We start from the raw sequence: 11,978 nt of genomic DNA on the forward strand, positions 1-11,978 counted from the left end.
GGGTTGCATTGGATAGCATTGGTCTAAACCATGGACAGATTGAGCATCCCTAATCTGAAATGCTCTGAAATCTGATTCTTTTTTTTTTTTTTAAAGTATTTAGCAATGTTGCTCAAAAAAGTCTTCAATTTTAAAGATTTTGAATTTGAGGTTTTTGGATTCATATGTTCACCCAGAATCTGAAACTCTTCTGGCCAGGCATTTTGGGTAAGGGATTCTCAATATGTGGTAATGTTAATGTTTTATTAAAATGTCAGAGCTAACACCTGTAATCCTAGCTACTTGGGAGATTGAAGCAGAATGAGCACAACTTCGAGACTAGCTGGGCAACTTAGTGAGACCCTGTCTTAACAAAAAATAAAAAGGGCTGGGAGTGAAGTTCAATGGTAGAGTATTTGCCTTGTATGTGTGAGGCCCTGAGTTCAATTCCTAGTACCCCGTTAGACAAAAATACACACACACACACACACACACACACATACACACACACACAGATTTTCAATTGACCCACATTCATTGCTAATTTCTGCACTAATGCTTCTCCTCTGCCTTTGAAACTCAGATTCAAATCTCTCACATATTTTGTTTCTTCTAGCACTCATTTCTTCATTTCCTCAGAGCTCAGTCATAATCCTTAAAATCTCCACTGAAGGTCCTTTTGTCTTTCATTTTATCTCCTGTGACTCTGATGGATGTGTTAGCCCTTATTTTCCTCATTTCTTACTGCCATGTGCAGGCCTTTGTTTTGAAATCTGCTTTGATGATCATTTTTTTTTAAACTAGGTTACTATTCTTCTTTGAAATCAGCATTTTTCCTGGACCCAGTGATGCAGGCCTGTAATTCCTGCAACTTTGGGAGGCTGAGGCAGGAGGATTGGAAGCTTGAGGCCAGCCTGTGCAACATAGCAAGGCCTTTATTTCAAAAAACAAAAAGGAAATCAGTGTTGTCATGTTGTCTCTCTTCTCCCTTATCATAATCAATAGAAACTCTCAACCTAGAAGACACTCTAGGCACTTTTTAAAATCTTTAGCATCTGACCTTTTCCTCCTCCATCCTTTTTTCATCATACTTAAAGCTTTCAACATTTATGTTGTTAACATGTACAACAGGAACAAAACAACCCCCTTTGTCCTTTATTGAGGTTAAGGACAATAGTCAAGAGCCACTGTTTGTTTTCTGATCCCTCAAATGTCTCTTCTACTCTTTTTAATTTTTTTTTATAGTTTTTGCTTTACCAGCCCTCTATTTCCTAAGATGAATCTCTTTTTCTAAAGTTTTTGATGTCTCTTATTTCTGGGGTTTCTAATGGGTCTTTGACCTACTGGTCATCAGTTATATCTTACTTGCATCCCCCTTCTCTCTCTCACCACTGTTCCCCCACCCCATTCTATATACAGCTGTCATTCTCCAAACAAAATTCAGGCTTCACATGATCAGTATATACTTAATTTCTTACCCCCAGTTCATCATTTTACTGGCAGAGTTTTCCAAAAAGTTGTCTTTCCTAGTATCTTTCCTTTTATTTCTCATCACATTGTAGTCAGGCTTTCAACAAACTGTAGTGTAATTTTATACTACTCAACTACTCACTTAATGATCACTAGTGACTTCCTGATTATCAAATCCAGTGACTTCATCTCAATCCTCATGCTACTTAGACCTTGAAGTTTTGGAAGCCATTAATTGTCCTATCATGACATAATCTCTTTCCTTTGATTTATCTAATATTTCACACTCTCATGAATTCTCCTTGTATGGCTCTTACCTACTCTTTTCGAATCTAGTTTAAATTCTTTTCTGTAACCCCTAAATGTAGACTTTTTTTTTTAGTGTCTCTTAAAAGAGTCTTTGGGGTTAAAGACTCTTACATGGCATGTTCACTTGGCACTGGCGCATTTGGTGACAGCCTTAGTGCCCTCCAACACAGTGTGCTTGGCCAGCAACCCATGTAGCATGAGGCCCAGGACCTTTTGTATCTTCTTTCCCCAATGTGATGGTGGAGCACTTGTAGCATTTCAGGTACATTGGTTTTCCCACAATGCGCTCAAAGATGTCATTGACTAAAGAGTTCATGATGCCCATGGCTTTCAGAAGAGATGCCTGTGTCGGTTTGCACCTGCTTCTGCACCTTCTGCGGAATAGCTCTTCTGGCTACTGGGCTTGTGCTTCTTACAGTCGTTCTGTGGATTATTACGTTCTTCTTTGAGTCCTTCCTCAGGGCAGAGTGGACTTCTATGGGTTAGGCATGGTCAGTGAGCAAAAACTGCAAAACAGCTAAATGTAGACATTATTCAGAACTAGTTCCTATCCCTCCTTCCATGTTGTCCTAATTTCCTGGGATTTGTATCTCCTCTCATAGTCAAAATTTATCTTGATTTGAACCACCCCCACATTGTGCTTTTAGCGCTACCTGCTCTCTTGAGCCCCAGACCTATACTTCTTGCTTCTACTGGACCTCTTTATATGGATGATATTCCACTGGCATCTACTATACAACCAAGTTATTAATTCTTTCCATCTTCCCATCTACTAATTCTTTTCCTTCTACTATTCTCTGTATTTTTTTTTCCAAAATCACATCATTGTCTTACCAACAGCTCTATGTTAGATTCTTTAAAATGTTTTGGCTCTTCCTCATCATGTACTTTTTTGTTTGATTGTTTCTTTATGTTAAATGGCGATTGAATCCAGCAATGTTCCACTACTGAGCTACATTCCCAACCCCTTTTTATTTTTCAAGACAGGATCTGGCAATTGTTGAGGCTGGCCTCAAACTTGCAATGGCCTGCCTCAGTCTCCTGAGTTTCTGGAATTTCCGTCATGTATCACTATGCCAGCCCAGTCACTTATTCTTTACATCCAGTCATTTGCCAAGCTTAATCTCTCTTGAGTCCCCTATTTACAGGCTGTCGCAATAGTTGCTTTCTCTCAGGTTTCTTCCAGGTTCAGTGTGTCTTTCAGATGGCTCTATTAAGCTTCCTGAATTGTTGATCTCTCTGTTCAGCCTGTTCCCCTGTTACAGTAGAATTAAAGGTAATTATTTAGCATGACCTTCTAGATTTTTCATGGTCTGGGCCTGCTCCAACTTTTCTAGGCTTATCTTTCACTACAGTCTTTCATATAAGCTATGCTTTTTCCAGAACATGAACTATGAATGAACATTTTCACAAATTTGCTTATGTTAATGCTCTTCTACCCTGTGTTCATCTGTGAAATATCTGTTCAACAGATGAAGTTCAACTCAGGTGGCAGCTTTTCCCAGAAGTTTTCCCCAGCTTCTTCTTATTTGGATTAATCTCTTCCTCGTCTATTTTCCCACTGACGTTTTATAAAGTTTTGGTGGATGTTTACATATCTTGCTCCACCAAGACCATGAAAATCAGGTCTGTAATGTTTATCATTGTATCCTTTTTTTATATTTGTTTTTTTCTTTTTTATTATTATTAGTTGTTCAAAACATTACAAAGCTCTTGACATATCATATTTCATACATTTTATCATTGTATCCTTACTTGTATTCCTCATATTAGTTGCACAATTAACATTTGTTGAAGTCAGTAATTAGTCCTAAATATTAATGTGAAGTTTTATCATTAGTGTTTCTTACAAAATTTAACAATTAAGAAGGCATTATGTGTTATGAATCTAACATTTTCACTGGATTAGTAATAATGAATACAGATTGATTACTAAGCAATTTCTAAAATGTAATGCGGGTCTAGAAGTTTTTACCTAGACGGTATATTAGAACATATGAATTTTGCCTTCTGAGAGTATTAAAACGGAAGAGGACATAGATACTTTAATTTTAAAGCCAACTATTTTTATTAAATGGGAAAGACGTTTGTTCTTTAGTTCCTTGCCTTCTGTTGCCATCTAGTGTGCTATTTGTATATTGCATGCTAAGTAAGTATAAGGAGTTATTTTATATTATACTGTTTATTTACACTTAGAATGGCAGTGAAAATCCCTGAGACTTTTATAAGAAAATAAATGTATAACATGAAGAGATTACAATCCCAATAACCCTTAATCAAATCCCTTCTCTTTTGCTTTTTAAATCTGTGATTTGGGTAAGTTATTCAATGTCTGAAATCCCCAGTTTCTTCAACTGAGTGGTAAAATTTCTTGAGGGAATTAAATAAATGAATCCATATAAGCCATTTAGTAAAGTATCTGGAAAATATTAAGTGCTCTATGAATACTTTTGTTTGAAAATTGCAAATTATTACAAGTAGGAATAATTTTAAAACTGAAAAACAATTGCCTGGGAATAAACAAGGGTGCAAGAATAGAGGCTTACACAGTATAAAGCTTGTTAGTAAAGCTACAAGAATCAGATGCAAAGGCTAACAAGTCTTAGACCTGCCTGCTTGTCTTGGAAGGGGAATTATTGAGGGGGTGTGTATTGGAGGGCCTGGAGGCTTTGAAATAAAGTTGCCTCAAGCATATCTGAAATGAGATTCTACCTCACCTTTTTTTCCCAGCCCTGTTTATTTTATGTTATTTTTTTTTTTATTTTGAGACAGGCTTACAAAGTTGCTTAGGACCTCACTAAGTTGCTGAGTTTGGCCTCGAACTTAAGATCCTCCTGCCTCAGACTCCTGAGTCCCTGGGATTACAGGCATATACTTCCTTGCTGGGCCAAGATAACCCTAATAAAGAAAAAAACTAAATACCAGCCAAGTTGGTTGAATAAATATGTCCACAAACTTTGTTTGTGTCCAAATGATGTCCAAATCATTCTGCGTCTTGGATTATAGTAAAATCAGAAAAGAATTAGAAACCTGGAGTAAAAAAAAAAAAAAAAAATAGAAAAGCATTGAGCATTTGATTGAAGTCACAAGCATACAAAATAGCACTTCTTGATATTCACATTTTCTGCTGCATAACAAAACCAAATTATAGTCATATGCTGCATAAGGACATTTCAGTCAGGGATGGATCAGATGGATGACATTGACCTTATACGATTATAATGTAAACTAAAAAATTCCCTGTGGCCAACGTCATCGTCATTGTAAGGACATAGTATAACACATTACTCATGTGTTTGTGGTGATACAGGTATAAACTTACTATGCTGCTAGTCATAATTATGTTGCATACATAATGTTCGATAATGATAATAAGGGAATGTTCACTTATGTATTAACTGTATCATACTATTTATCATTATTTTAGAGTATACTCCTTCTATTTATAAAAAACATTTACTGTAAAACAGTATGTCCTGTTATGCTAGCAACAGCCTTATACGTCTCATGTTTTGTGTTTTTTGATTGCACCAAGAGGCAATGTCACACGATTGACCTATAACATCTAGGTTTATGTAAGTGTACTTTACAATGTTTTCATGATGAAAATGCCTATTGATGCATTTCTCAGAATACGACCTTGTCATTAAATTATGCTGAGTTTATCTTGAAAACTGAAGATAGGGATAGATTGGTTAATGAGTTTCTGTTAAGTAAGTGTTTATAACTTAAATTTGGTAGTTTGCATTATTAATGAGTTATTTGCTTGAAATGTGTTGATAATCATTTTTATTTTATGGGCTTGCTTTCTTGTTTTCTTTAGTTTTGTTTTGTTGGTACTGGGGATTGAACCCAAGGGCAAATAACCACTGAAATTAACCACTGAGTCACATCCCCAGCCCTTTTTATTTTTTATTTTGAGGTAGGGTCTTGCTAAGTTGCTTAGGGCTTTGCTAAATTTCTGAGACTGGTCTCAAACTTGCAATCCTCTTGCCTCAGCCTTCGGAGTCACTGGGATTACAGGATTGCACCACCATTCCCAGCTATGGGCTTTATTTTGTAAAAATAAAAGCACATTGATAAATTCTAAAATTTGTTCCTATAACTATACATTTCTTATAACAGGTTAATTCTTTAGTCATGAATTGTTCTATCACTAGAATTTCTAGGAAACCAACCCTTGCGGTTAGAAAGGGCTTATTATATCCTAAAATAGCTTTCTTATTTTAAAAATTAGTTGAGCAGATACAAATTTCATTGTGAAAAAATCTTTTGACTCCAAGACAGTAATGTTTATCATTTGGTTTAATAAAATTGGACTAGAAATATTAATCCTAATACATCATATTTTGAAACAGTGTTGCCAGGATTATCATAGAACAAAGAATACGGAAATTTCCCAGAAAAGAAAAGGGCCCTTGAGGATTGAATCTTCTAGGTAGGAGGAAAGTATAATTCCCCAGCTCCTCAAGACCTAAGCCATTTCTACAAAGGCCTTGAAAGTGGGGGAAACCACTCCCTTCAAGATTGCTGGGAGAAATGGCAGCACAAGCTGCACATTAACTTGATCATCTGTGAAGATCTGTCATTTAATTTTAATTGCCAGCTTACTGACATAGCCTTTGAGAAATTACTTATGTCTTTAGTGAACAAGTTATATGAGTGTAATCAGGAGATACCAAATAAGCTAGGGTTCTGGACGATAAGTGAGGGAGCCCCAGAATTAAAAGAGAGAACTGCAGTGAAAATATCTATGAATATTTATTTAGAAGACACAGTCTTTTAATGAGGTACACTGTTAGAAAGGACATTTTAAGAAAGATTAAATCAATTTCTACTTCCAAGTGTTACAAACACTTAATATTTTCTTCATTGTGACCAAGCATAAATTTTAAAATCAAAGCAAATAAAATTAAAAGCTATTTTATAACATGGATCATTGGTTAGACACGAATAAACACCAAAAACCAGTTTTCAACCTAACAGTTTTATTCAGTATTTCATTGTTCTTTTCATACTCATCATGACCCATTATTATTGTTGGCTTATCCTTGAAAGAAAGAGACCATTCACAAAACAAGACTTTGGCAATGTTTTTATTTATGTGATTTATAACATTGTACTTTGTACTTTTTGCTAAATCACCTTATCTAGGCATTTGGTCTCTCTATAATGATCATTTGTTCTTCCTTGTTCCTGAACTGATTGAATTCTTTGAATTCTTTCTTTAGTTGTTCTTCAGGTTAGCTTGGGTTTTAGGTTTTCAGCAATCTATTCTACTGTTCTTGTATTTCATTAATTTTTATTCAATTGAAAACCTTCTGATTGTGTCATGAGAGGGGGTCCTAACAGGCCCCTTTAAAGAGGAAAAGGGGACCTCAACTTGGTCCATGTAGATTCTTAATATTTTCCACAGAAAAGAATTTCTGGATGTATCAGATAGGATGTCACTGACAGGTTTACTTAGTGAAAGAAAGCAATAGAGTAAGGAAGAAAGGGTGTGGGTGTTCCAAAGTGAAATGCACTTTGGGGATCTAGGGTTCTTCTTTTAAAAGAGACTTTGTGAGGAGTGGGCATAAGATGAAATGGAAGAATGACACCAGCCTAGTGAACTCAGTTCTTTGATCATAGATCACAAGAAATTTATGGTGGTCTGGTCCTCTCCAGGATCTTCAGGTTGACATTGTCTCCTCTATCTGGTTAATAAATAACATTTGGAATGTGCCTATTTTATAGTTTCTTAAAATATATCTCCCTTTGTTTTATCTAATCTTAAAACATGTTGTATAGGCTTTACAGGCATATAAGCTTAAATCAAAATAAGGCAATTTGCATCGATGAGTGAATTCATAGTAACACTAAGATTTGTAGATTTCTTAGGAATTTGACCAGCTTAGAGGAAAAACAGATCTGGGGAGTAACTCTAAAATCATGTTGCTTTTAGCTTTGTAGCTTTGGTCTCTTTTTCCTTCTTTTGTGTGTGTGTGTGTGTGTTTCATCCTACCTAAATTGGATATATTTATTTATATTCAATAATTATTTTATTAATTTATACCAATAATATTCATTATGTCAGCAAAAAGTTATAGTCATTTGCATTAATTCATATAAAATGTTTTTATAAACACAATTATATTTTGAAGCACAAAAGTCACTAATTCATATTTCAAAGCTCCAAGTGCTTTAATTATGGAAAAATTATGCTTTTTCATTTCTTTTAAAATTTCCATTCCCAGGCATTCTGCACTAGAATTTAGCTTGGGACTAACTCCCTACAGTAATCATTTTATAGTTATTCCTCCCCCCCCCCACCCCGTTAATCTGACACAGTTAAACTTACCTCATACTACAAGTCAGAAATGTTCAAGAAAAGATCCCCCCAAAAAGCTTAATGCTTTTTAGATGAAGAAAGGAAAATTCATGTATCCTAGATTGATTGATTGATTTTCCTTTTTTGCAGTTATGGGACTAGAACCCAGGGGCACTCTACCAGTGAACAGTTGCCCCAACCTTTTTAATTTTTTTTTTTCTTTGAGACAGGGTCTTGCTAAATTGCCAAGACTAGTCTGGGAACTTGAAATCCTGCTGCCCCTCTTCCTGAGTAGCTGGGATTAACAGCGTGAGCCAATGCCCCCAGCCCCTAGATATTTATTGTCTGTATTTATTATAGCTTTCACCAGAGGGAAGTATAATAATGCATAAAACTTACAGCATATGCTGTAACTATATCTATTTCCATTACCAACGAATGGGACTATTAAATTTATAATCACCCAGTAACCATAAAAGACTTGGGTTTCTTTTTGTTGTTGTTGTTGCTGCTGTTGTTTTTGTGGGGCTGGGGACTGAACCCAGGGCTTTGTGCATATGAGGCCCCTTGGGTTTCTTTTAACAAATTCAGGGGAAAATAAAGATTGGATGAAGTAGATTTTATAGATAAGAGCAACTGGGATAAGACCAAGATAAATTAGAACCTTAATTTTATTGGGGTTTTAAAAAATTGTGATTTTTGAAGTCATATTTTATTATTGGGTGTTATCCATACAGGTGTTATAAATGTAGCCAAAAGGAAATTAGGAACTTTTTATTTCTGGAAATATGAGAAATTTAGACTAAAGGACACTTATGGTGACAATTATCATTAAGTTAAGTAGTGAATTCAGTTTTGACTCTTTCCCTATTTTAACTTTTGATTATTACCTAATATTTACATTAGTTGTATGTTTAAGGGTAATGAACTAAATTTTAGTTATAGTTAAGAAAACTATTAATATAGTGTTAAACAATAAATGTCTGTGTGTCATGAAATACAGTATTTAACATCTCATTTTAAATTGTATATCCATTTGTCATTTAAAATATTCAAATTCTTAACAAGGAAATCAGAAATTAGTAAAATTTATATAATCATATAATATTAACATGATATATAATTTAAAATTCTAAAACACTTGGTTTTTCTGATCCATGTTTTCAAATTCTGACATCTATGGCCCTCATCAAGGTCTGTTACCTGAATTTTCTAGTTGATCAGCCATAATTGTGAATATTGAAATATCTGAGTAAATGTAACATTTGCATACTAGATCAGTAAGTGGTGTCAATAAACACAAGGTTATTCTAATGAACTTTATAGTGAATTTTAACTACTTTAAGTAAAAGTAAAACTTAAATGACTCTTTTCTTTCTGTATTTTTTTTCTAAATGCTACCTCCTATGTTACTCTCTTATTCTGACAGGCTCTAATCCAGTGTGAGCAGTTGAAGAATGAACTGGAAAGGCAGACAGAAAGGCTTGAAAAAGAACTTGCATCTCAGCAGGAGAAAAGGGCCTTTGAGAAAGAGATGATGAAAAAAGAAATAACGAAAGAAAGGGAGGACATGGAATCAAAGGTACTTGAGTTGTTATGCCCACTGCTGAAAAAATGTTAGTGTTGATGTGCCTTTAGGCTGCCATTCTTGGATGGGCTTTAAATATTAAAAACCTTTATAAGTAAATTTCTTATATTTTAAGAGCTCATTAAAACGTTTTATTTTTTCTTCATATTTCTCAATGAAGTTAATCTCTGACCTTTTCAAATAAAATAATCAATTTACTTCCATATTCTGCCATTCAGCTTGCCCCTCATGTTTTTTAAAGGAGATCAAGTGCTCCAAAAATACCAGCTTTTATTTCAACCTTGCCTAAATTAAGGAGAAATGACTCCCCTTTTTATCCCCTATACCAAATTAAACATAAGATAAAATTTGTAAGAAACAATGTAATCAATAAAAAGTGATTATACAAATTGTATGAAATCAGTTCTGAAAAACTACATGACCAATAATGACCATAACCAGATGAATAACTAACTGGAAGGGAGAAATTGTAGGCAAAAGGAACAAATAACATGAAATGTGCAGTATTGGAAAAACAGTAACAAATTGGAATGCAGAGTTGAGTGGAACCTAATTTTAAAGTTGCTATAGTAATAAAATTGGGCAAGAAGTAACCAAAACAACTGTGTTACATTTTTTTAAGTAGACTCAAAGCTTGTGCCCTAAATACTGTAATACTCCAGTGTGTAATAATTAACTCATATAGCAAATACCTACTATGTATCTGCTGTGTACAAGGCAATGTACAGTCCTATGTAAAAAAAGAGAAAAGTCACAACTTCTGCCCAACCAGTTTTAAGTCTTCTGGATAAATTGAAGCATTTACTATAACTCCATTCTCTTCTTACCCTTTTTGAAAGAAAACAAAAATGTGTCTGTTAAAACCTTACTGTAGAGCTGGGGTTATGGCTCAGTAGTAGAGCACTTGCCTAGCATGTGTGAACCACTAAGTTTGATTCTCAGCACCATAATTAAATAAATAAATAAAGTAAAGGTCCATCAGCAACTAAAAAATGTATTAAAAAAAAAAAAAGAAAAAGAAAACCCTTACTGTAGGTCAGTCTGACTGACTACCTCTCTGCCTTGGATTGGTCATCTCAGCTGATGAAAATCCTACAATAGATGGAAACTTTGCACACTTGGGGGTCTATTAGTTCTCCTATGCATTCCTTTCTTTCCCATTCTTTCAGCAATCAACAGATATTAATTTTAGAAAGCCTGGGGATGTGGTAGTTTCAGGACCAATGAAATTGCCTCATGAAGATGTTAGACATTTTTTAAACATTAAACAAATATTTTCATAAATTACTTTCTAATTATGATTCTTATAAAGCATTAATGGCTCAATATAGAATACTGTGGGAATGTGCAGCAGGAGAATCTGACCTAGTCTAGGGCAGTCATGAGAATTTTCATAAGGAAAAGATTTTTAAATGATACTGGAAAGGTTAAGAAGGAATTGTCAGGAACAATTGAAGAGTTGATGGGAAGAGTTTCAGGTCCAGGAAAATAATAAACCAAAGACTCTGAAGCTAAAAAAAAACACTGGACTTTCTAGGAATTTAAGAAATGCCCAGATGACAGGAACATAAGGAATGAGGGTCAGAATCATGGAGTTTGGAGAAGTGTTCAGAGGCCAAATCCTGAATGACCTTAAATTCCTTGTGAGAAATTTTAAATTTTATCCAAAAAGTAATGAAAAACCATTTAATAGCTTTAAATTGGAAAGTGTTCTGATGTCATTTATATTTGAAAAAAATCATTTTATCAGTAGATTAGAAAGAGAACCAGAATAGATGTAAAGATCAGGTTATAGTAGTCCAAGTGGAAAATGATAACTTGTACTCATTTTTCCATGATCATTCTATATCACTTTTGTTATCCTTAAATTCTCTGCCATATGACTTTCTCCTTCATTCTCAGCAGAGAGCTTTAATAAAGAATAATAAAGGAAATAATAAACAAAATTGAAACCATCAGATAATATCCATCCCAAGTATTTATTTCCTCACCTCTACCATTAAACAAATTTTCACCTATAGCCCAAACATGTCAGGATGGACAAGGCTTAATCCTATCATCATCCATTAACCTAGATCACAGCCCCTTTCCCACCTCAAAGAGTTTATTCCATTTGTTATCCCCTATCTTCTGAGTCTTAAAACTTTTCTTTCTTTCTTAACATTAGGAAAATACTCTCAAATTCTCTCACCTGTTGAAAAAAATCTTTATTCTAATCGATCTTTACTACTCTAAAAGATCTAAAAATCTCATTGCCCAAAATATACCAAACCAGTTAATTTTTTTTTGGGGGGGGGGGGTGTGCCAGGAATTGAACCCAGG

At 34.5% G+C, this 11,978-nt stretch overlaps 1 protein-coding gene across 19 annotated transcripts in view; it reads left to right on the forward strand.

Moving 5' to 3' along the window:
• The window catches only part of Sdccag8 (SHH signaling and ciliogenesis regulator SDCCAG8), a 239,476-nt gene that overhangs the window by 56,160 nt on the left and 171,338 nt on the right, over nt 1-11,978 (forward strand). For all 19 annotated transcript variants that reach the window (XM_048809228.1, XM_048809230.1, XM_048809229.1 and 16 more), the window contains one exon: nt 9,498-9,650. In XM_048809228.1, the coding sequence (XP_048665185.1) occupies nt 9,498-9,650 (153 nt within the window). The remainder of the gene's footprint in view (nt 1-9,497; nt 9,651-11,978) is intronic.

This window comes from Marmota marmota, unplaced genomic scaffold (assembly GCF_001458135.2).
Source record: "Marmota marmota marmota unplaced genomic scaffold, marMar, whole genome shotgun sequence".
Taxonomy (NCBI): Eukaryota; Metazoa; Chordata; class Mammalia; order Rodentia; family Sciuridae; genus Marmota; species Marmota marmota.